This window comes from Anopheles stephensi, chromosome X (genome assembly GCF_013141755.1).
Source record: "Anopheles stephensi strain Indian chromosome X, UCI_ANSTEP_V1.0, whole genome shotgun sequence".
NCBI classification, from domain to species: Eukaryota; Metazoa; Arthropoda; class Insecta; order Diptera; family Culicidae; genus Anopheles; species Anopheles stephensi.
Window position 1 is genome coordinate 3,190,680 of NC_050201.1, and position 25,135 is coordinate 3,215,814.

General features: G+C 47.6%; 2 protein-coding genes across 5 annotated transcripts in view; both read left to right on the top strand.

The window, feature by feature from the left end:
* Positions 1-3,397: 3,397 nt before the first annotated feature.
* The window catches only part of LOC118504268, a 110,251-nt gene continuing 88,513 nt past the window's right edge, over positions 3,398-25,135 (top strand). For 3 of the 4 annotated variants that reach the window (XM_036038504.1, XM_036038524.1, XM_036038535.1), the window contains exons 1-2: positions 3,406-3,483; positions 5,136-6,720. In XM_036038504.1, coding sequence (XP_035894397.1) covers positions 5,253-6,720 — 1,468 coding nt within the window. In that variant the 5' untranslated portion in view covers positions 3,406-3,483; positions 5,136-5,252. Of the gene's footprint in view, positions 3,484-5,114; positions 6,721-25,135 lie in introns of all 4 variants that reach the window. The other variant, XM_036038513.1, reaches the window with a different exon arrangement.
* On the top strand, positions 10,327-18,727 carry LOC118504298. Its single transcript, XM_036038597.1, has 2 exons — positions 10,327-10,348; positions 16,705-18,727. Exons 1-2 carry the CDS (start codon positions 10,342-10,344, stop codon positions 17,610-17,612), a joined length of 915 nt encoding a protein of 304 aa, XP_035894490.1. The 5' UTR covers positions 10,327-10,341; the 3' UTR covers positions 17,613-18,727.

Consider the following 25,135-nt stretch of genomic DNA (forward strand, 5'->3'; position numbering starts at 1 on the left):
AGCGTGAAGGGGGGTGGGATTTAATTAATGTCTACGTGCCATCGTAAAATCTCGATGTGCGTTTTTATTTAATGCCAGCCAAAGCAACAAAAAAAGAGAAGAAGCAAGTTCCACCGGGGTCACATTGAACGCACTCGACTTTTCGTTTGCGTTTCGCTGACTCAAAATCGAAGAAAAAAACCTTCGAGGAAGCAGAGCGAAGAGGCCGCAAAGTTTATTTTCCTTGTGTCAAATTCTTTTGCCAAATTCAATTCCAGAGTCTCCATCAGGCAAAACCAGCTTGTCTGACCGTTTCTGATAGAGACCTCGCGTTTTATATCCTTCATTTCTTTACTGAAGCGCCTGAATGTAGGCTGTAAGAAACTGACCGTCGCACCGGGAAGAAAAAGAAAGACCCTGATGGACGACCCCGTGTACCGGGAAGTCTCGTTTGATAAAGTTAGCGCCTCGCATCCTCGGCCGAAGTTGTTTACCTTTCTCCCGGTGCGCTGTGTTGTTTCTGAGCTCTCGGTGTCAAGAGTGTCTTGCACTGTGTGTGTGTGAGTGTTTCATCACTCTACCACCGGGTAGTAGTTTTTCCATTTAAATCTTGTTTTCCCAGCGCTTTCCACGAGAAAGAAAGTGTAGATAACCGGAAGTAACGAGCTACTTTGTTTCTTGCCCGAGTTCTTCCGTTCTCCTCCATATTTGGACATACCGGGAAGGACATCCAGGGCTTTGCCTCCTGTGCCATAAGGCTGCCAGCAATAACAGGAACCACTTTGGCGTGTGTACCAAGCGAGTTTTTCCCTCGGAGCTTCGGTGTGTGTGTGTGTTTGTTTGCAGCGCTAGCACTTCTCCCCCGGTGTAGATGTCGCTCGGTGACGACTGATGTCGACGACTTACCTTGCAGCAGACAGTATCAATCTCAACTCCCCCGTTGATGGATATGTGATTAATCACAACCAACTCTGTGGATGTGATCTTGGGAACCGATGACTTCAAAACGTCAAGGTTGCGCCTGTAGAAAGAAAAAAGTAAACTTTACAGCTTTAATTGGATATTGGATGTCGTTGCGATGGGCAGGCATTCGGTTTGTTTTACTTCTCTGATCTGGCGGTCCCTTGGCAAACCTTGTAAACATAATAAGTTTGTTTGTAAGCCCAGACCCAGTTGTTCGCTGCACACCGTTGCATTGGCGATAATAACTGAGCTGAACAACAGTCTTCCTTCTTCTTTCATCCTTATCGCTCGCGCAGGAAGTCTGTGTGAGGTTGGACGGGATCCGGCCCAGTTCGTGGCAGGGCGTAAAGCAAAACAAAACCCGGGCAAGTGCGATAGCTCGTAAAGAAGGAGGCAGCAGCACAAACTAGCAGATTACTTAAGCCCTTTCGGGATATTCGTTTTTGATTCCCCTTTTTTGTCTTGGTTAGTAAGCAGATCCTTGGCCAGACACAGAAAAGGGCCTTTGGGATGAGGTGAGAGAGAAAGTTGGATATTCGCCCATGCATCTGGGCATCCAGATCCACAGACGCGTACATTACTTGTACGCTAGTTTCAGCCAGGGTAGTCTCCACCGCCCTAGAAACGCCTCTGCAAGTTGTGCGATTTTAATTAGACTTGTTAGAAGGAAGTTTGCTTTTCTTTTTGTGCTGTACTCTCTCTTTCTCTCTCTCCTATCCTTGGACGCATTTTTTCGCGTAGAGTCTTGTCTACGTGTAGACCTGTGTGTGTGCGTGTGTCTATTCACTGCATTCTTGTGCTGACGCTGCTGCTCGTTCGACAAACTTCCTGGACCCATTGTTCGATGTCGATGCGTTGGCGATGGCTTACATTATCCTTGGTTTTAAGCACACAGACCAGCGAGCACGCCAAAGAATAGCGAATAATCCCTGAGCGCTGCCTCGGTACAGCTGTTACACCGGGGTTTCGTATTTTTTTTTTTGCTGCAGCTTCTCTTCTTCCCGGAGGAGATGTTCCTCCTTCCGGTGGACAGTGGAGTTCGAGGTACAACAGTTGGTAGAACACTGGCGTATTTAAACAGATCTTGCGCCATCACTCTCGCTACGCCGGATGGGGGTTTGCTTTCCCGTGGGCGGGTGTTTGCGTCCATTAGACATTAAAGAACGATTTTACAGTGCGACCATATTTACACTTAGTAGTAACTAACCTTAATGAACGACGGTGGATTAAATGTAAAGCGCCAGTATCGGTTGTGCGGCTGGGGTCTGGATGGTTGGTCGGTATGATGTCGGTCAGGTGGGCGAGCCTCACCGTGCTATCACATTTAGCCCATCAAATTAGCTGGTGTGCAGGAATCTCCTGATTGAATCATGGAACTTTCGCCATTTCTTCCACTTCTTGGGTCTAGTTAGTTTTGGGTGAAGGGAGTAGTGACTATCCCAAGAACTACTATACCTCTTTAACTATTCGGCTGATGCGATATCAATATGGAGGATTCCGGGACGGCGGGGCCCGTCTTCACACTGCAAGACCGAAGATCAAATCGCATCCGGACGGGGATGTATTAAGTCCCGGAAAGCTGGAAACGGCTGGCCAAGAGATCTCGAAGTTGCAGAGCCAATGAAGCGGAAGTAGGAGTCCTGATTGAATCTTGGAACTCTTGCCATTTCTCTCAATTCTAGAGTCATGTTCGCTTAACTAGAGTTACTTAGATCTAGAACAGGAGATGCTTCACTCTAGTTAAGATATTACTGAAGTACTGTACCTCCATCTTGGTGTCCTAATTAGTAATGCTTGCTGTATGCTCCACCTTATCTCGCTTTCGTTCTTCACCCATCCGCAGTGACGTCACAGCGCATAATTTTGCCGACAAAATCCTGGTGCCGTCGCTGCGTAGGCCTTGCCCCCTGAACAAACACGTTCGCAGTAACGGAGTAAAGAGCACATGCACATGGGGTCCAATAATACTAAATATGCAATCGTCATGCGCAACCGTGCACGGCTGCATGCATCTTCATATGCTCTTCACATTGACCGCCAAGGATTCCCTTCGCTCACCTTGTCCTTGGGGCGTTTTCTTTGCCCACCTCCGTTTGCTCCCCATCTCACGCATCATCACCGGTGCGCTTCTTCTGGATCTGCACGCTTCTCGCTCGTCTGTCTGGCTGTGCTCTCTTGTTTATGTACCGTAATGCGTGCGCGCGTGTGTGGGAGATTCCGAAAAGGAATGCCCTTTTTGTTTTGCTTATTTATCCCGGCAACATTGTACACGCGCTGCCAGCAGATTATTATGTCCCGGCCTCGCACGTCACACGTCTTGCGCAGCTCGCGCACCCATAACGCACTGCGTCCCGGTCGGACGGCTCGACGGCGCGATCGGACCATCCCGCTCTAACCTGACCTGGGGCAGATTTTTTCTCGTACGGTGCGGCATCTCTGCACGTCGGTCAGTCGTAAAATCGAACGTGCCGTGTACGGTGAGCGACCGATGTCGATCCGCAAACGGGTGTGCGTTACTCCGCTCCGGCTGTGAGGCTTCCGGTAGGCTTCGGTGCTAGTAGCCTGGTCGATCGTGATAGTGATGACGATACGTGAAGAGGGCGAAGCGACTAGTTGTGACTATAGTCTAGTAGGATGCGTTCTGAATCTCTGCTCCGGCTTGGTGTGTGTTTGTGACGTGTTCTCTTGACCGACATAGAGCAGCATATAGACGACCTCCTCTACAGGCCATGTCAGCAGCAATCAATTAGAAAGCTTTACACACCCGATGAGCGGCGAGAGATGCAGAGAGCATCACGATGGGCCGAACCTCGTGCGATGCATGATGCGCTATCTCAGGATTTTTAATGTGTTGTTTTGGGGGTAAAAATAGTTTTGCCCCCCCCCAAAAACTGGCCCGCAAGCCGGCTGCAGAGGACGCGAGCGGCGGGTAAGACCGTCGCCATTTTTTTTTTGTTTGCAAAAGCAGTGAATGAATTGAGGCAGCTTGGTCCTTTCTTTGCCGTTGGCAGGAAGTTGCACTGTTGCTAACAGAGGTTTTTGTGGCCGCGTGTGAGCCGCTAGTGAGTTATCACCCTCGAGCACTACCTGCGCGATGACGCCAGTTCATAAAGCATGTGCGTCGCCGACTCGCCTCGCCATGGCGAAAGTGGGTTTAAGGATAATAATAATTTAGTGAGCTATTTTCGGATGGCCCACCAGGTCCAGGTGCCCTGGGTTGGGACAAATGTCCGCGGTTTCCCCATTCGTTCGTCAAGGTGATGGCCTCGCGAATACTTTACACGACAGGTACGGGGAGCAGAAATATGAGTGACCTTGGGAAGATGTCAGCCGCTTTGGTGCCACTCGCTCGTCCAACACCAGCAAACAACGCTGCGTGCTGTCGGTGATGCCTTTGCGTGGCCGATTGTTTACTTTCGGGCGGAATCGGTGCTTCTAGATGTTTATCTGACATCGATATATATACTACCTTTCACACTTACTGACGTCCGCAGAATGGCATCCGTAACGATTGATGGCTGTTGACACGTTCGTGCTCGGTAAGGTGGCCATCCGATTTCTGCTCCCTGTTTTGACATCCAACAGTTATGCCCATCTCGGCGCGGAATGCTGTTTGGAAACAAAATAATCAATATTCGTCCAGCCGATCGTGCCCACATATTGCCTTTGACCTTGTCTCGAGTATATCGAGCCGTACTTTGATGTTGTTCCCTCCCATCTGTCTGATCCGGTTGAGGTGTGGAATTTTCAATCGCCCCTACGGGAACTCGCGTCTGAGCACGCATCTGTGACGACGTCATGCGACACACACACATGCAGGTCACCGTCAGCATCACTCTCGCTTTCGTCGCGCACCACGTTGGTAAGCCACGCGGTCAGGCTATTAATAGGCCGGTTTCGTCGCACAGATAGCAAGGCCGGTCGTCGAGACAGCAACCGGTGGCAGCCAGCTGGCGGATGATCGTGTGCGCGCTCGTAAAAGTATAACGACCTATAACGTGTGGGATCATTATGCTGCAGGGAGGCTTCGTCGATCGCTCTTGCGATGGCGGTTGGTTTGGCTTCTGTTCACGAAGCCATCGGAGACCTCACACCCCTCGTCAAGGAGGGAGCAAGATTCAGAACGGCATGCACGCCCGATGCTATACTCACAACCCTTGTGTAATGTGCAGTGTTTATTTAATCCGGCTTACCGATATTATGGTGCTGCATTTACTACCTCAGTGCTGAACCGGCTGAACCGGCTGAACACTTCACAAACCGGAAGGACAAAATTATTGCTTGTGGATATTCGGGTTGGCTGCCCGGCAATGATGTCTTACCGACACAGCATTGCCAGCACGGCTAGTGAGGAGACGTCCTGTGATGTGAACAACAACAATCTGCTCGGCGCCAACAATCTGCTCCGGTTGGCGCTGAAGAAACCGAACGGCTGGAAATGGGAGCTCACAACTTCAAGTTCCTCGCCCAACATAAGCTTCCCGAAGATACAGCTGTTTGATGGCGTTAGCGGTGAGCTGATGGTGGAAGTCGATCGACCGGACTGCGTCATCCGATCGGATTGTTCGGACGCTGGGCGAGGAGTAGCCGATCAATCGGGGCTGATGCAGAGTAGTAGCAGCTCGCGGGAACTGGACTCCCGGCAGGGACGCTATCGACGTTCACGCACATCCTTGGTGAAGGAGAAGCTATCCACATCCGGTGACTCGCTAGCGGACATCTTCAATCAACTGCAAAACAAAGGTCTCGGCCACAAGTTGTCGACGAGTGGTTCACAGTATAGGCTGCTCAATGGAGACACGGACGATGGTCGAGGATCGCTGCAGAAGAGCAAATCGGCTAATGCTATTGGGGTGCCGGAAGCGCCACCGATCGTGCGGCGCAGATCACGCCGCTCGTTAGCCAGCCGGTCTAGCTCGATTCTGGAACGTATCAGCGAGTTCTACGGCCGTAGCTCGACCGAGGAGGAAGACGCACGAGACTTACCGCTGGTACTGCCACCCGTTCCACAGCTCGCACTGCCAACGAACGATCCCCAGGAGGCCGAACCCGACAGCGGTGTAACGATCGAAGAGATGCCGCCCGATCCATCAACCACACCTATCAAACCACGGCCCAAAATCTACAAGCTCGTGCGCAGCAACATTGGCACGCTGATGGTGCGCGAGGAGAGCTTCCACACGCAGCGTAGCTTAAGAAGGCGACAGCGCGAAAACGGACAGCTCGCACCATCCCAGGACACGGACCGGCTGGTGGAGCTAGACGAACAGACCGATCGTCCACGTCCCATGGACAGTGGTGAGATGGAACGGTTCCGGTACGAGCGCGAAATCAATCACATCGATGGTCTCCTGTCGCGCGTCATGCTATCGCACGATCTGCAAACCGAAGAGGAACCCCGTGAGGCACCAAGCATACGCATCTCGGAACCTCCGGATGTGGTGGAACCGGTGAATGGGTTCGCTGCTCACCAGAATGGTGGAACTTCGCACCGGAAGCGTCGCTCAAGGCGTAGTGTCAGTGTGGGCGGTAGCATCACCTCGCCCCATCGTCGATCGATATCGTCAGGACGGAATCACTCGCCCACGGATCCGTACACGCGACGAAACGGGCGTCGCTCAGCATCCAGCTCCTCCACGTCGGACACGGAGCATGATGCTAGAAGACGGGACCAGCGTACCGGAAGTTCCTCCCGATCTGGTTCGCAGAAGCGCCGAGGCCGAACGGGTCACCGCACGAAAGATCCAGACAACGGTTCCCGTGCAGCGATCAGTAACGGTAAGTGTTTCCGTACTCCTTCACTTGTCAAACCGTAGATGTAGCTAGCACCTTACCCTCTCTGTCTCTTGGATGACTCGTGTCGTGACTAATAGTGGTGCGCTGTAACAAAAGCTTTTATGCGAAGTAGTATTTTGTGAATGGAATGTCTGTGTGGAGGTCTAGGGCGGAAGATAAAGTATAATTAAAACTGTAACAGATGATTCAAAGCTGGAATGGAGTGAGGGTGTTAGACTGCTCGATATCCAGGGTGCTCTATAGGGTGATGCTTACGAGGGGCAAGAGTTGAAGTGTCGGGAGGTACAACAAGCGGTGGTGGAATGGAAATCGGTATTTTGTCGGCAACCTCACACAGAATGACGCTTGTGATGCGTTACGGTTGATCGCCCAAGCGTTACAGAAGGCTGGGGATGGGAGTCTCCCGTTACGTACAAGCCATATTGTGCGGTTTCTGCTGACGGTCATACAGGGATGCAAGGTGCGTCTATTCTTCATCATGCTGATTCTGCCATCATTCCCATTTCCGGGAACAGGTGGCACTAGGTACGGAGACTTCGTTGTGGGTTGGTGCATGACGTGGAGTTTTAGTTGGGGGAGAGGGGGGGGGGGGTTGCTAAAGGAAGTCCAATGCCACAAGCAACAACATTGTGCGTGTTGTTCATCGGCAAAGTGAACATGTTCGCAGGATAACGAGCACACACACACACAGGAGGTTGCGGTGTTGGTGAAGGGTACTGGTGGCGCTGCACCGCCTAGCCCAAACAGTCTTACGCAGCACCAACGAAAAAAAATGGTGGTGGCGATTGTTTATCGAGCCGTTTTGTTTTGATTCTACCATTCGTTGGGCTCGGCACCGGACCGGAAACACCGACGCTCGGGACGCTTGCGTACCAGCAAACGAAACAGAAAAGGCTTTTCTCCCTCAGCAGTAGTACGCGCGGTGGTGCTGGATCTAAAATTGTGCCGCAAACCGATCTAAAACTCCATACCCAAGTTAGATCATAACCGAACCGAACCTACCGCGGTACTGGAACGTACAGGTGCGAACAGGCAATCGGTAGAATGTGTCACCCGCGCTCACACACAGCAACACCCAATCGGTTAGCATCGCACTGTCCTGCTCACGCTCACCGAGGCACACGGTCCGGACACGGTAGTAACCTCGTGGTCGCGTTGGGATGAGACAATCGGGGCTCGGGTTTTTAATGTTCTGGCTGTGTGAGTACACGACAGCCCGACAGGCCGCTCGATTGGGCTTGCCGGACGGCTGGTAGCGTCAGTTTGTTTGCTAGCGTTAGTGACGCATCTTGGATGGTTCCGGTCCGGTCGCTTCCCGACGGTTTCCCTGGGCGAGATTTTCCACGCGTGTGTGTGGAAACATCGACGGTTTCGCGTGTGATACCGGTGCAGTGAAAAAAAAAAACGGTGGCATTAAAAGTATTTTGCACCCCCCCTCCCCCCTCCTTTTCGTTTGTTTGTTTCCTTTCACCGTGTCCAATGTGTCATTGAGTACTTGCTTGAGGGTCTGCGTGTGTGTGCGTGTTTTAATGTGGTGATAAAGAGTGTCTTTAATAGCGCCTAGCCGTGGTAGATGCATTCTCATGCATGCGGAATGAACTGTTCAGTCAGATCTCGTTTATCTTGCTCTCGGTGCGTCTCGCTAATGTGCTCTGGGCCGGCCGTGCTACGCGTTATCTGTCACGCATTCGGCCTACCGGCACTATCACTCCAGTTTTGATCTGCTGATCGGATTCTGCCTGACCGCATCGCAGTGATCGTCGTGTGTCGTGCAAATTTGTGTTTGTTGGTATCGTGTGCGTGCGTTTGTGTGTGTCGGGTATATCGCTAATGAAGAAGCGTTAATTTGCGAAATCTCTCATCGACCAAAAAAAAAGAGGTGCGTGTGACACATGGAGTTTAATTGATGGTATACCGGGTTCGAAAGAAATTTTATCCACACAATATACAGTCAACGACCACAGAGACTCTCGGTCGATAGTGGACGTTTGGCAAGGGTCGTCCATCAAACAGCAACTAGCAAACATAGGCAAACAGGTCAGGTCTCCACAACAGTTTGTGCTGATCTGCCCGGACGACCATCAAACGGTGCTGTGCGGTAAGGAAGCTTACCGGAGCGAGATACATAAGGTAGGGTTATCTGTTAGGTTCTCGGGAGAAACTATTGATATGCCCCACAAAGAACATAAAATCAGAGCCTTTAACACCTGTGATTCAACCTCGGTAGTTCGCATTCTTTAGAGCAAAAACTTCATCAGGTCTTTGATTTATATTACTCATAGCGGGATAGTAGTCTGTGCTGCGTATAGGGAGACGGTTTGGATGAGATTTGATGCCAATCGCTTCCTCTCAGCAACTGACGTTGCTACCAACTATATCTTCTTCTTCTTTGTTGGCATAACGACCTTTTAGGTCATGCCTGCCATTTTGGGTTACTAGACTTAATGATACCGCATAGTTGGATAGTCAGTCCTCACTACGGGGGAATGGTCTTGAACCCTGGTCCTGCCGTGTGAAGAACGTCGCCGTTGTCACATCTACCACCGGACTGCCTGAAAAAAATCTAAAAGCCTATTATCGAGTTCTGTATTATCCGGCCTTGGCCTGCCATTTCCGGTTTCCGGGACTTATTTTTTACCAGTAGTTGGATAGGAAGACAGTCTCCGAACGGGTTTTGTTCTACACAGTCCCAGCTTCATTCGTCGCTACTGGTGTGTGGAAAGGTTGTTCTGGAGCGTATCTCAACATCTATATTGCTGTCGGTGCTGACTCATAACCTAAATATAGGTTGAAGTGTTTGGGCGACTTCAAAGGTAGTCCCGATCTTTCGGAGGTATTCTTCACTCTTGGTCTACCGAAATCTTAGGTCTTGACTGCCATTCAGTCTGATAGGGGAACGGCTCAGATGGGATTTGAACCCCAGTTCCGTTGTGTGAAGATTGGTGCCGCTGTCGCCTCGGCCACCTGACCGCCCCTTCGGAGCTATCAGAGGTATCGAAGGCCGCTTGGCGATTCTTGGGTAAGCTTCTGCTACATAGGAGATCATAAGAATTGAACTCTGGACTCTAGAATGACTTACAGTGAATCAACGTCGGCAACAATTCCTTGGTCTATGATAGGTCTACCTCGTGAGCTACTCCCTTCCCGAATAACCGTATGCTGGTACCTGGGAAAGGGTTACTTTAATTTTTCATACGATGTTGTCTGACCTTCTGTTGCGTGATAAAAGTGTATCGTTACTTCCGGGTAACGCCATCACGCCGTATTTTATTCCCCATTTCAGCTCGATTGTAAATAAAGGTTCATTCGAATTCGATTAATTGTAAAGCCGGATATGATTGCATGCTTTGCGCTCTGTGTCATAAAGTATCAGTAGTTTTTTGTGCAAAATCCTCTTTAGCGTATTATAAACCGTTGACAGCTTAATCGGCTTGCAATGTTCTGACGGCGTTGTAATTTACTGTTGCCTGTTAAAGTCATACCACGTTCCTTCCAGAATTTCATCACCTTTTTCTTCGGCTGTGTTCGATTATGTACTTCCTGTTCTTTGCCAAGAGAACCGACCCGAACAAAAGTGCTAATGGGGGATGTGGCGCTGTAAAAATGACATGTAATTTAAATATCAATTACACACTCCACCCCCACCTTCCCCCAACCTGCTAATGGAGCGTGGCGATGTTATTTGTGGTAGTGTGTGTGCGCTTGTGTCTGTAGGTGTTTTTTCTCTTACCGGTTGCGTTGTACTTGGAAGGTTTCAGTGACTAAACCGTATGGAATCTTTTTAATATTGAAATGATTTTTTAACAACGGGTTATCGTTCAAACTATTTGCAATACCCGGAAAACAATAATGATTCACACACGCTATTACTGATGGGCAAATAAAATTGAATGAGATATTCAATTACGACCGCCTGTCAATTGCATGTAATGAGCTCATTACGACTCGCGAAAACCGAACCGATAACAATAAAATATTTAATATTCAGTTAATTGTGAACGCTAATGATGTAAACGCACACTTTTATTGCTGGCTAAATGGTTTTAAAATTTATTAAAACAATGACGGGTTGCTGTTAAAAACCATTCAAAAGCGTTTAACAAAATAGCAGTGTCTAATGCTTTTCTCGACTCATGTAGATAGTAATGCTTGGTCGGGGTCGGGTTGGGTCATTTTAATGGCAGTGTTGATTATTTTTTATCGCTTCAAATCAATTGTCTGCGTCATTTAGCAAGTGCTTTAGTTTGGATGATTCAACAACAAAACCTTGTACAATTCAAAAGTAGCTTTCAACTCGGGTTTTTTTATTCAAAAAAACCTTCCAAAACTGACAATAAGTGGGGCAAAGTGTTTTTGAAGACTGAAGGGTGTTTTTGAAACCCCGACCAAGCAGTTTGTCTGCGTCATTTGAAGGACTTTATACAAAAGAAAATAGTTCTGATGAAGTATCCAGAACATTGATGCAATAATGGGTGTCCCGGTGATTCTTTAGAAGGTTGGAAAAATGATAGGCATCAGTTAGACTCTCACGAAACAATTATTCATAATTTTGTAGAGCAGTAATCTTCGTCTAAGGCTTTGACAACTTTGAGCGATTTTGACCTAAGATTACTGGTAGGAAATCCTGTATATGGCGAGATGAAGGTCCTGTAAGAATTCGACATCGAAAATTCTCGAATCCAATATCCCGACCATTAACTCCTGTCCGTGTGGACGGCCTAATAAGACTCTAGCAGACTGGCTCCTCCAACGTCATTCCTTTGATATGACCATCTCAATGTAGACTGGTAAAAATAATATCTCTCTCAAATTCTACAACGTATTTTCCACTGACTCCACGTTCTCAGAGGCTTTTGTGGAGTCTGGGGTTACAAATTTTCTATACCTCCATAAATTCTCCATTCCAGCTATGGCACAAGAGAGGTGAAATGCTGGACTGCCCTTGGAAGTTCACTTGAAGTTCTAATCTTCTAAGACATCCCAGAGGGACTTCAAAGGTGTGATTTCCTGATCTTCTACTCGAGGATTCGTGTCGCCTGATTGATCCTTTGATAAGCTTCTGCCACCTAGGATAGATAACCACTCATAACCGCTTGCAAGAACGCTGAAGAATAGAAGTTGGTCTTCCTGAAATTTCCACCTCATCGAGTCGCGGCGATACCCTGCATGAGCGACAGGAAATGAGGAGAATTTCAACTGGATCATTCCCTTGGGGATAGACAAAGAGCCCTTCACCCTCACGTGTTGCATGGGTCCTCCCATTATTAGCAATCCATTTGTGACTATTATCACACCCAAAATGCGTTCGCCGTTCCCCGAAAAACCCACTCGCTCACAAGTAACTAATTATGGTTTCAACTGTTTTCCATTCAACAGTAATTATGATCATACAGTCGCGGGCGTATTTACATTTGCGAGCCAAAATCTAATTCCGATAAAACACATGTAAACACACATGTACGTTACACCAATAAAAAGCCCCAACGTAACAACTGGAGGAAATATTCCTCTTACCATGACCACATTTTTTTGTCACGCATTTAATCAACCGCACTAGTTCTTCGGACGGGTAAAAGTTTTATCGCAACAAACTATCGTACAAACAACTGCACAAACCGACGTTGGAAAAACAATTTTATAATCAACCGCATGAAAAACCGGCCGCCATTGCGCCATCCGTACCGGCTCCGCTTTGCAGTCGTCAGCAAAGCCGACCCATGGGTGCAGGTGGAGAAGAGCATTAGGAAGGTGATGGTGGGGGCGAGGGGGGGTATGAGTAGCAATTGAAATAGCTAATTTTGAAATTACTGCTCACTCGCTATGCTCGCGCGTTCGCTCGTTCTAGTTAGATACCGTGTTTGACGCAGCGAAATTTGATACTATTTTGCCATAGTGCTCCCGCAATAAGCTCACTGCAACTAAATACACACACGCACACACAGAGGCAGCCGTACACCTGTGTGACCAACCGCGTCATCATCATCAGTTCGTCGTCATGCTGGCATCTCGGAACACAACACTTCCCTTGATGAAACTGCTGTACAGCTGTCGTAGATTAATTTAATCACTTCCTAACTACCATTTTCGGTTGGGAGGAATTATTTAAAAAAAAACTTTTTTAACTATATTTCTGATTGCTCTAGAAAAAAAAATGATTACGGTTTTCTAATCGACAAACTCTCGAACGGTATGGGTATTATGGGGTCGCGTTAGAGAACTTCAAACTTTCGTCAAGCTTTTACTTTCGTTAAGTCCCATACAACCCTAGCTGTTAAAGTGATGATTACGGTTTAGGGAAAGTGTGTAAAAAAAATAAAATAAAATCGGGTTGCAGCTCCAATCGATATCATTTATCTTGTTACTAGTTATGACACTTTCATACAATTTATTTTTTAGTAAATTTTAAACTGTATGACTACAAATATTAACAAATTGGGTTGTGACGATCGAAAAAGTGAGCTGCTGCCCATAAAGGTTCAAAACTTTTTAGTTACTTTTTTGCATAATTTTTGAGGATAACCTCTCCTGAATTGCTCACAATAAATTATCATGCTCATAATTCATGTCATCAACCGTAAATATTTTTGTCGTATTTTTTACGCTTTTTCGTAAGAATTTTTGGCTAAATAATTATCTAAATAATTAATTTGAATGGCTATTTAAAGATAACTACTCAAATAAGCTGTCAGTGGTGATGGTGAAGGTTCGATTTTTTAAGAGTAAATATCATATTGCATACAAAATATTCTAATAGTTTACTATAAATGAAAAAAACACTAAGGCTCTTTTGTGTTCAAGGACGCAAATGTAATACACGCTTATAATATACATAAGACATAAAAAACAGATATAAGTAACTCTTGGCTGACGGAAGAAATAATTTGTCACAATCGAGTAATGCGAACATAAAGTTTCAAGCTTAATGAATTGAAATGTAATTTAAAATGCGAACAACCGGTAGGTGGTCGTGCGTATGCCAATAGGTATGCCCTTTGCTTCTTCTTCTTGCTTGCACCGGGAAAAAAAACTGCACTATAATGAGCTCATTGTCACTGGAACTGCTACTGGGCAATTTAATTTTTAATCCCTTCTTGTTTGTACCTTTTTTCCAATGTCCTCCAATGAGCGTGTGTGTGTGATCGTTTTTTGCCAAAATAACTCAAAAGCATTCAATTGCATCAAAAAGGATGTAATATTTTGTTGAACTTTTAAAAAAAAAATCCCAACTGAAGCTCTGTTAACGCAATGCGACATTCACACGGGATGAAGTGGCCGTGCGGTTTCGAGTGGTTTGTTTTATGTAAATCGGTCAAGCAAAACTAGCTATAAAACTTCATAATAAAATGCATTTAAAACCCGCCAACCCCATTCGAAGGAATGGTCGGATTAAGTTGGAAACGACCTCGCAATAAAAAAACTGCACCTCTAGCTACCAGCTCGCGATCGCGCCCATGACTTCCTTGACGCTAGGCAAAGAATGTTAAGCAAATGTTTAATACCACCAACAGTTTGAGTGTGTGTGATTCTTGGGTGGGATATCGTAAATAATCATATTTGTAGCAGCTTAAGGAATGTTGCCTAATGTCGAGCGAGCCACATGGGAAGGGCAAGATATAAAAACCGTTTCATTTTGCGCGTGTGTGTGTGTTTGTACAAAATAAAATCAAAGAAGCTTTAATCCCGGCGCTTCGAAACGATCAAAATCTTTTCCATCAACAAACACATGGGCTTGGTCTGGTCCGGACTGCCTCAAGAAAGTGCATCATCTTAACATATCGGACAGAAAGAGATGCCCTACGGGAGAACGAGTGAGAGAGAGAGAGCGAGCATTGCAAAAATGCATTAGCACTATGATCATAATCCAACACGGGACAGGCAAACACGGTGCCCTGAAGCATGGCGTTAATGATTCCATTTTCGTCTTCCCGAGTGCTCTCTCTCTCTCTCTCTCTCTCTCTCTCTCTCCACTGACAAGATAAATACGGGTTTTGTGCACTGGGAAGGGCAGTGCAAAAAATGATATCTACCCTGCCCGGCATCATATAAATGTACGAACAAGGGATGGTTGCTTACACAAACACTAGCTTTTATTGGCCTGTTGGCATTCCAAAGTGCACTCGCAAGTGGGTGCTAATTGTGCACGGTTTAACGCATCAATCCTCGGAATCCTTTGCCAAATGTTTAGGGATTGGCGGGACGCGGGAACGGTTGATCGTGCCCCGATGGACATATTTGGTCATCGAGTCATGATCGTAGTACAGGCGATCAAGGGCATCGCATCGATTGATTTGGATGGGCAATCTTTATTGATGGCTTTGTGCCTTGAAGTTCATGGATATTGGAGCGATTAAATGGATTGAGTTGAGATGAATGTCTGAATGTTTGAATCCAAGAATTAAATTGTCGAAATTCTAATCTCACCGACTCGACCAGCTCAAGAAACTGGAGTGAGTTGTGATGTCGTGAACGATATGACACTTTTACTTAACCTTCTTCCTCTTCTTCGACCTAACGACCTGTTACTACTCTTCCGGCAAGGGTTACTGGATTGAGTTGGAATGACGCGGAAAATAGAAATATTCTAATCTGTAATGAAAACGAATGTTTTGAAGCTGAATTTCTCTGTGCTATAAATAGTGCCTAACCAACCTACTGTCTAACGGCGCACCTGAGGTTGGAAACTTTTACTTCCCATCGGGAGCTTTAAACGGAAAATTTTACTTTTAAAGTTGGCACACTTGCTGTGCTTTTTGGAACTTTCTAATCCATCCAATGCTATCGGCGCAAGTGATTGTATTGCTGTGAGATAATGTGAAAGGTAGGAGACTTTCACTCGCCATCTGGGCTGAAGACGTTGCAGTTATGATAAATCCGCATAAGGGATTGGATTGCGATGAGTGTCCGTCTGGAAGGTAGCAGTCTTGCACTTGACACCTGAATTTTTTTTTCATGAAGAACGGCCTGTCCGTATTGCTATCTGAATATTCTATGCTATAAATCAATTCTGATCCCTTTGACTCTATCGATGCAAATGATTAGAGAGAGAGAGAGATTAGGGATGACGTAAAAAATCTTGATGACTTTAACTCAACATTTGAGGTGAATACTGAATACCAACATACTGTGCTATAAAAAAAATCTTATATCCCTTCCTTTGCAACAAGAAGATATTTCGGCAAGCGACTAGAATGATTTGAGTTGACACAAAATTTCGACGCCTCTTACTTGACATCTGGACTGAAGGCTCAAAATTTGCTGTGAAAGTTCGCGAATACTCCGTGCTATAAATATTGCTTAGCCAACCAACTCCACATGGCGCGGAAGGCCGGAGACTTTTTGCCTGACATCTGGACCGGGGAACAGAGAATTGTACTGTTAAAGTTTTTACCCAACTTTCTGCCCTTGAAAACTTTCTAACCCGACTGCGACCGATCGGCGCAAGTAAAAGCGTGCTATAATTGTATATACTTTTTTCAAACACCCCCCACCCCCTCCTCCCTTTAAGTTTTCCCTCGATCGTTCGGTTTGCGATGTTTTGCGGGTGCGGTATGAAGCGTGATAATTTGGAATTATTTACGTGTTGCGGATTGCACACTTGCACCACCTGTACGCAAGTACGCAAGTGATCGATCGCTCCCATCCCATGCCTGCCCACTTCCCGCTTTCCGTCTTATCTAAATAATTGACCTAAAACCCTTTTTTTCCCCCCTGCAAGCCGAATGCACTAACGCGCATGTGTGTATGTGTGTGTTTGTGTAATGTGGTAGCAGCAGCAAAAAAAAAACGTCCCTCTCGGTGTTATTTTACCTTTCATTCTCTCTTTCTTCTTTTATTATGACACCCTTCCCGTCACATGGACACCAAAACCCCCATGCTTTGCAACCCCGCCCAAAAACCTCCCCCCACCCCCCGCACGAATGTCCTTCTGCCGCGTTTCCATCCCGAATGTGGCGTGTCGCGCATCAGCAGCACCTTCATCCAGCATCCATTCCCGTGCCGAGCAAGTGCAAGCAAGTTCGGGACAGTGGGCCACGCGACGGGCTAGGCGCTGTTCGGCGGACGGCGTTGGTCTGGATACGCTTGCGCTCGAACGCTTCCGAGCGTCGCTGGTGCATCGAGACCGGGGGTTTACCGTGGGCCGAACGTGCGAGCCAGCATCCGACCAAACCATTGACGAACGGACGATCGACGCGAGTGCATCAGCAGTGCTCCAGCGAACAATCAACGCGCCAGCGGACGGCAACGATCAACCGCAGCAAAGCAACACTCTCAATCCTGACCGCTCGTCGTCCGGCAGCTCGACCGGGACACTGTCAACGCTCTCCTCCTGGACATCGGGATCGGAAGGTACGCAAGGCAAACCTGCGCGTGAGCTGGGACGATCCATCTCCGTACCGAGTGGTGGCCGTGCGCTGGAACGTAACAACTTCCTGGACAACCTGTGTGCTTCACTGCTGCCCGCATCCGGTGACGTACTGAGGGCACGGTACATGATGGCGGAACCTGGCAAGCAGAGCGAACAGCCAGCACCCGGTCAGAGTGAGACGGTGATTAGGCGCAGTGTACCGGGGCGTCGTAATCTGGTCAGCATGTCCAGCGTGGTGGAGGAGGTGGTGCTCACCAAGGTCGGCAACGCACAAGGTCGTCCACCGACGGGCAAGCGTTCGTTCAGCGCTATGCAGGACGCTTCGGCAAAGGCTCCGGACGCATCGCCGAACGCTGGACCGTCAGCTCACGGTAAGGAGGAGGATGCGGACGATCTTCCGCCAACTTCGTCCGAGTTGGCCAACACCGTCGAGCCACCGTACCAGAGCCGTCGCACGCTGAAGTACTACACGCGCCGCTATCGCACGTCCATCAACTACAACTCCTAGAGTGCTAGACGTCTCATCCGAATCGGTGCATCGGATGCTAGTGTGCTGTTAGTGTGCTTTTGTATGTGTTTGTGTATGCGAGTTTAGAAGCTGTAATTGGAAGTCATATCTATTACTTCAGAGAATTTTTTGTGACACCTAGTTCTGGACGTAGTACTCGCACCCCTGTTCTATCTCGCTCTCGCTCTCTCTCGCTCTCTCCCATCTCTGCAAACGTGGTGCAGGTGTTTCCGGTAGAATTTCGTGCAAGCCCACGCAGTAGGAATGCCCATTTTCGGGTGTGAATGTTATTAATCACCAGGACCATGAGCCTCGTTAGTGTCTCCACCGCCGGTAGGGGAGCAAGTTTGTAGAAAATCTAATTAAAAATTGTAACCTTCTGCAACCTCGGATGGTGGCCCTCGGTGGCGAGACGTCAAAAAATTTCGCCTCAATTTACACTCACTCACCAAGGATGACTTTCGGATAGAAGAGCACACGTCCTCCGTAGAGCCAGATTTTGGAAGGTCTGTTCGAAGTTGAAGGGTGGGTGTTTTTTTTTTGTTATGTTTTCGGTTAATGGGGACAGTTGAGAGTCAAAATTAAATTACGTTAAATTTAATTAAATCTACTTGAAGTGGTGATGCCCCCCCGGTACGCAAACGCTTTCTGCCCCGACAAGGTTATGTTGAGTAATAGTAATGAGCCCGAGATGGTCCCTCGAGGTCCGAAACCGATTATCAGTATCAGGGTGCCATCGGCCACTCCTAGGTCCTAGGTCAACTGATGTGCTAAAGGGACATCGGTTATCGACGATCGGCAGTTAGGGAAACGCCCGGGAACAGTTTGTTGAAGAGCGTAGGAGCGAAGCATAAGCGAAGCAGCATAAAACAAAAAACTGGGGCACTTTAACTTCCCAACAAGCAGTAAAGGAAAACAATGGCTTCCTAGCGTATAATCCCGCAGTGCGTTGCCGGCAGTAGTTTCGGAGGGACTTGTGTAGGTGTGCGACTGTGAGCGGTTGTACGTACGTTATACCCAGCTTTACCATCTTCCCCATTTTCACTAACTCATCAAATCTTCCGAACGGTTGTAATGGACTGGTCAAAAATAAAGTTTGCTAATAACCATCATCATCAATGTCCCTGGTTTTGTCCGCTTCTGCCAAGGCCCGGTCCGGAAGCCTCCCGAGCGCATGGTTCCGATTCTATTTTCCTGCAGCGTAAGTTTAGTCCACGTTAACGATTCTATTCCCCCCTTCCCTTTTGCTCGGAGCAGTTCCCTCTTCACTACACCAACCAGGTTGGATCACTATCGAACGGAGGAGGAAAGGAGGAAACCTTGAAGAATCTAAGTCAACCCTACGGCCCGAAAAACCTCCAAAGCCTCAAAGCAAACGATATATTTGTATGACGAAGCCTTCGCCACTGTTGTCGCCCGTAAATATCTCAACTTAATTTGCCTGCCCGTGTTGCGGGTTGCGTGGGCAAGATATTCGGGGCACCTGTCGTACGGCACCGTGCGGTGTATGCAGTTCGGTACCGGTCGAGCATGGGTCATCGTGACGACTCGTAAAAACTCCATTCGTATGGAGTACTGCTGCTCGGTGCTATACGGTAGCCTCCTTTGCTGAGGTGGGGCGGCCGGTTTTTTCGTCACGGCAGGGAAAGCCGAGCATTTCCTGTTAGGGCGCGATACAGCGTACAGTAATGGACGCAACCGTTTGGGACGGGGTTCGGCTTTCCTTTCGAAAGAGGACAGTTTAGTTTTGGTTTAATGTTTGTGTGTGTGTGGCCGGTTATGTAATTCGGCGCAAATATTTTATGGTTTCTTGTGGAAAGTCTACGGGAAGTTCCCGGAGAGACACTGCAAGGCGACAGGCGATTTGATACTGGTTTTAAATATGTCTGACCAGCAATTACTTACAAAGCCAAACCTAAACCTGAGCTGATTTGCAATCCAATAAACTCTTCAAAACTATCCTCGCACGTCCTTCTCGACAAGCTCCTCTAGGTTTCGCAATTTCACAATATTACGAATGGACCCAAAAAATCAGCCACCGAAGGGAAGTTTCGTTCGTTTCGTGCGCCACTGTTCTCCCTTCTTGGAGAAAACGAGAACTGAGCGCCTTTTTTTCTCGCCCTATAGCTCCAAGGTTCATCTTCAAAATATCGCCATTCTGGCAGGTCTCGTTGTCCCGAAAAACCCGACGAGTGTTCTGTTTGTCTGTTATGTCGCTCTTTCCAACTCCAACAAGAAAAAAAAGGGGTTAGCTTTGCCTCTTATCGCGCCATGTTCCGCCATGCTGCTTGGCAGGCAGTGCTTATCGCGAACTGAGACGGCCGGCTTTTCTTGGAGCATTTTTTGTTGCTGTTTGCCTGGTTTGCCGATAACAGGTGCACGGGGTTTTCTCGGTTCTCGCACTAAGCCCACTGTCGTACGCGCCGGCTAACACTCGGCGCATTTCACTGTCTACGGTGTGTAGGCCCGTTTTTTCGTGATAAATGGCGTTGGCCGCGACGCTCGCATTGTTTTGCCTTTGCCCAGCTTTCTTTCGCTCACCTTTCGCAAATGGAAATTAAACGATTCTGGCCGTCCAGGCCCTTTGTATGCGTGGCTTTGTGGATCCGTGTGCCGAACGAGGGCCAGAATCGTTCACCGTGTTCAGGCCTAACACTTTCTACGCTGGCTTTCATGCAAAAAACTGCTCCCGGTTTTTTTTCCCCTCGTTTGTGGGAGTTCGATTCACATTACCACCCAAGATGGGTGCGTAGGTGACATCAACCGGTCCCGATTCCGATGTTGAAAGTGAGCGTTGGGTGTTTTGCACACTCTCCCGTGTGTACCCGAAGTCATTTGTCAAAAAATGGCACAAGAACCGAGCGTCGAATATTGGAAAATGATATTGAAACAGGGGAAAACTGGCGTGCAAAAACGTGCGGATAAAGTGAATTGATGTGAAGTTTAGCGTTGAGCGTTGAGCACACAGCAAACACGATCTTGTCTTCAGGGTGAAATGCGTGAGTGGTAGTATCGTTGCTAGAGCAAGACTCCTGTGCGCTTAGGAAGATATTGCTGGAACAGGTGGCTCCTCCTGGGAAGATCTTTTTTTTGGTTACTACATCCTGTAGCTGGGAAGTTAAAAATGTGATTGAATATTTTTTGGACGTTGGAGTCCTTGGACGTATCTCTCCAGGAAATATATTTCAGCCTACTGACATATATCGCGTTGAGACTTAAGTCGCTGTAAGAATTCCATATCGGACATATTTTTAGGAAATTCCATTCCCACTGAGACCTCCCACCCTAAGTTCTACCCTTTCTCACAAATAGAATGTCTAATCACCTACAGCACTACTGTTGTTTTACGCCTGCCGCAAGACCTCGCTACCTATTCCATGTCCATGTGACCAAAAGTGAACAAAAATCAAAGAAGTTATTACTCACCAGAAGCACGCGAAAAACGTGAAGTGCTGCCAACAAAAGTAGAAGCGAGTGAAAATAAAAACGCACAAAGCTTTTTTTCTTCTTCTTTTTTTTGCCTGTTGTTGTTGCGTTACTTGCAACAGCGCACGAAAAAGGTCCCCAGTCCGGTGGTCTTGTTGCGTGCAGCGCTGCTACTCCGGTGGTCTTTATATTTTCGGATTTATTTGGTCAACGAACCGGGGGGGCGGCACCTTGGGTGTCTCAGGTGTTTGGTACATATTGCACAGTACCCGTGCCAACACGCCCTTGCAACACGATAGGCAAAGGCCACCAAGGAACTGTGCTATTCTGTAGCCAACATATGCGCAAGTGCGGGTGGTAGCTGTCGATGAGGTTCGAATTTTGAGGATATCAGTGTGAAGCCATTTATGAGGTTTCCCTGAAGGCTGAGGAACATGTCCGGGAGATTCACATTTTGGAGAGGCTTTAAGAATTTCTGGACAAAACTTCCCAAACGCTCAGTGATATCGCTTCTTGGGCATGGAAGCTAATTCTGTTGTTCTGAAACATGTCTCGATGACTCACACTTAGTGATGCAGTTAAACGCGTTCCTAAGGAACGGCAAACGGCAAACGATTGTCCTGATCACGTCCGGACCTTGATCAAACGCTTGTGCAGCCTCCCGAAGACATCGGTGGATGCGTACGGCGCCCAATTTTCGTAATGATGCTCTTGTTTTCGAAGCTGGGCGCCGCTATCGAATCGGTAAGAATCAGGGCCCAAAAGTGGCCATCTCTTGTACTTCGCACGATGCTCGCAATCACGCGATGTCTCTTTCACTTCCTGCCCAAAGCAAGAACAAAACAAACAAAAAACCCCCAAAAAGTTCCCATTCATGAGGCTGCTCTTGATTTTGCATGCTCTGGAACCAAAAGACCAAAACGCCAACGTTCCAAACCGGTGAGATCTTTCGGATCTCGGCCGGAACTGGTGGAAAAACACACGGCGGGTTTTCTATTTTCGTGCACCACATACCGCCACACACTCCACCACGGTCCGTGCGCTAGGCGCGCAAAGTGTTTTTCGCGTGATTTGAACGAATTGTTTCGGGAACCGTCCTCCGTTCAACCTTGGGGCGAGTCGTCGAGGTCTCGTGGTAGAGTTTGGTGGGCGTTTTTCGGGCGACATGCTGGCTAGTGAAATCCGGCACGTTTACCCACCGCCCGGAGGAACGTCTCTACCACCTCGACCCAACCTTGCCACGAGGTCTTCCGCAACTCCCTGATGCCACCTGATTGATTGATGTTTTGGGATTTTCTTGTCGCAATGTCGCCGGGGCGATATCGAGGGGAGGGTCGGGGGGGAGGGGCGCTTGTTTTGTTTGTTTGATTTGGCTATCCATGTATGGGCGTATACTTCCGGGCGTAAAGGACGCGTAAATGATGCCGACGATCCCCGCTGCCTGTTGCAATGCGCTCCCCCCCCTCTCCCCCCCCCCCTTTAACGCTGGATTGGATTTAGCTGGGCCGAATGATCGCGAGATGATGGATGCCTCCTTCTCCATCAGCCGGATTATACCCGAGCTTCCGTTCCGCTGTCGGAGCGTATTTATAAATCTTGAGCGAAAATGAAGCGAAACCCATTCGCACCGCCAGCCAGTTTGAGTGATTGAAATATGCAATTGATGGGTGCTGCCCGGTTGTTTGTGGAAGAGCGTTTTTGATGGCGTCATAAAACGGTCGGTCGACATGCAACAAACAGCATCTAAGTACATTGGGTAAACGCGTCGTGTCTTTTCTTCTGTGGTTTGTGGAGCAACATTTTGCATTTTCCTTCTTAAGAGCTTCAAGTATATGAATGTTATACATTTTATACTCTACATACGCTCGTGAGTCTGAGAAGCTATCAGGATAGGATGTGTCCTTGGGATGGTTTGAAGGTCTTGCTTATCTGCAATTTAATCACGAACATCATGAAGTCTTCACGCCCCGGAACCTCACCAGGACTCTTTCTCGTCTTGTTGCATCATGAAGTCTTCACGCCCCATAACTTCACCAGGATTCACTCGTCTAGATGTCGCGAAAAAAAAATCTTTGAAAGTGACACCGATATTGGAAAGATGTCACACTGTAACCGTGGCAGAGCTCTGCTCAACAGCAACAACAAGAAGAAAAAAACGTAACAACCTCCGCAAGTCATCGATCAGTGTTTCCGGATGAATCTCCGGAATCGTCCCCCCACTTCACGTTCACAGCTCCTCCCCTCCCCCCCCTCAACCAGCCCGCGCAGGATGACAAATAAAAAGTAAAGTGTAATAATAATAAAAGACGAAACATGTTGCTAAAGGACGAACGATGGTGTCGGTGAATTGATGGAAGTTTGATGGGCAAAATATTTAGCCCCCGTTCCGCGCGCGCCCGTGTTTGAATAGCGCTCGAGCTCCGTTTTCGGGGGGACGCTGGAAGGAAAACGGTTCTTCGGTAACAATGATCCTTGCTCGGATCTGTACCCGTGGATCACGATTATCACGGTGATTTCTGTTGGTAAAATTTAAGCGCACGCTGGTAACAATGTCAGCCCGCCCGGAGCACGGAGGCGCTTATGTACGTTGATGGATTTTTATTTCATTCTGGGTTTCTGGTGTTGCTTTTGTAAGCCATACGCTGTAACTGCCAATCAAAAATGTAAACGTTTGTGAAGTTCCAGACATGCGGTAATCAGGATTCAACGTGTTTAAACGTGACTATTTCAAGTGTTGATTGTTAGTTTTAGAACTTTTATTCGATTTTTGTTCTACACCAAAATTGGCACATCTAATTGTGTCTCGATATTTTCTAAACAATTAGGGCAAACTTTTTGTTTCTTCAACATGCAGGAAACACTTTCTCAAACCACAAGAAGGCCATACATAATTAAACATGCACATCAGCAACGCTCACACAAAGCACCAAGCTTGTCGACTTTTCCAACACCGCCGACACGGACACGAGTGCCAAATTCGATTGAATCTCATCGTACCGATCTCCGAGCCGAACCACTGGCGCTGATAGCTTTATTGAATATTGGCTAATGGAACCACCACCACGCAACCGGGCCCCACACAACAAGGAAGTGAGTGTTCAGTTTCCCGCAAAGGTTTTCTCTTCGCACCGTACGCACTACCGGCACCAGGGTCATGGTTTCGTGCCAACCGATCAAATCAAACCACATCACGTCGCCGAAGTAAATTCCGGCGAGACTGCGGCGCGTGCGGTGAGGTACAGGTAGAAAGATGAGCTACCAAGGACCTCACCTCATGTGAGACCATCTTCAAGAATATCCCAAGCCGTACGCGATTCTTTGCGAATATGGAAAATTATGCAAGGTGCTCCGGGGAGGAAACTGCCGTTGACCAATTATGAATTTCTTCTTGCCAATGGAAAAAAAACACAAAATCTTCATCTTCTTCCCCGGAGCTTGATATCATCAGAAGATGGTGGTAATTATGGTGCCATGGTTTGGTCATAACCGCAAAGTGGTACTTCCGGAGCTAAGCCTCGTGAGGGGGGTTCGTTCTGTTCTGGCTGACAAGCAGATAAAGGGAAATGGTAATTGGTGTGTTAGTGTGTGATGCATTTGTTTCTTTGTGTGATGCTCTCTTTTATCCCCTCTCTCCTATCACAGCCCTTCTTCCCCCGGTAACCTCTCTTCCACTGTTGTTTGTTTGATGTGCGAGAGGGCTTTAGTCGTGCGTTCACCGTCCGCTGGATTAGTTCGGCAAGAAATGATATGATGGAAGCGTAAGCCTTAATGGCAAACAACTGTGCTTCGCACAGTGTGATTCGGAACGGAACCGGCGACGGTTTCATTTACTAATGGTCTAACCGTGTTTGCTGAATTGCTTATAAATAACGTTATGATTATATCAAAGTAAAATAAAGCAAATCGCAAGCGGCAATCATTTGGTTAGCGGCTACCGAGTATGATGAGTGGGAAGTTAATTATTTTCTAACTTCTTTTACACGGAGAGCAAGATGCGTTCGATATAGAAATTGTTAGAAGATCAGTCAGGAGAGTGCTTTAAATCATAAGTGATATATTGCAAGCCCCTCGTGGACTTTTACAAACAGATGATGGAA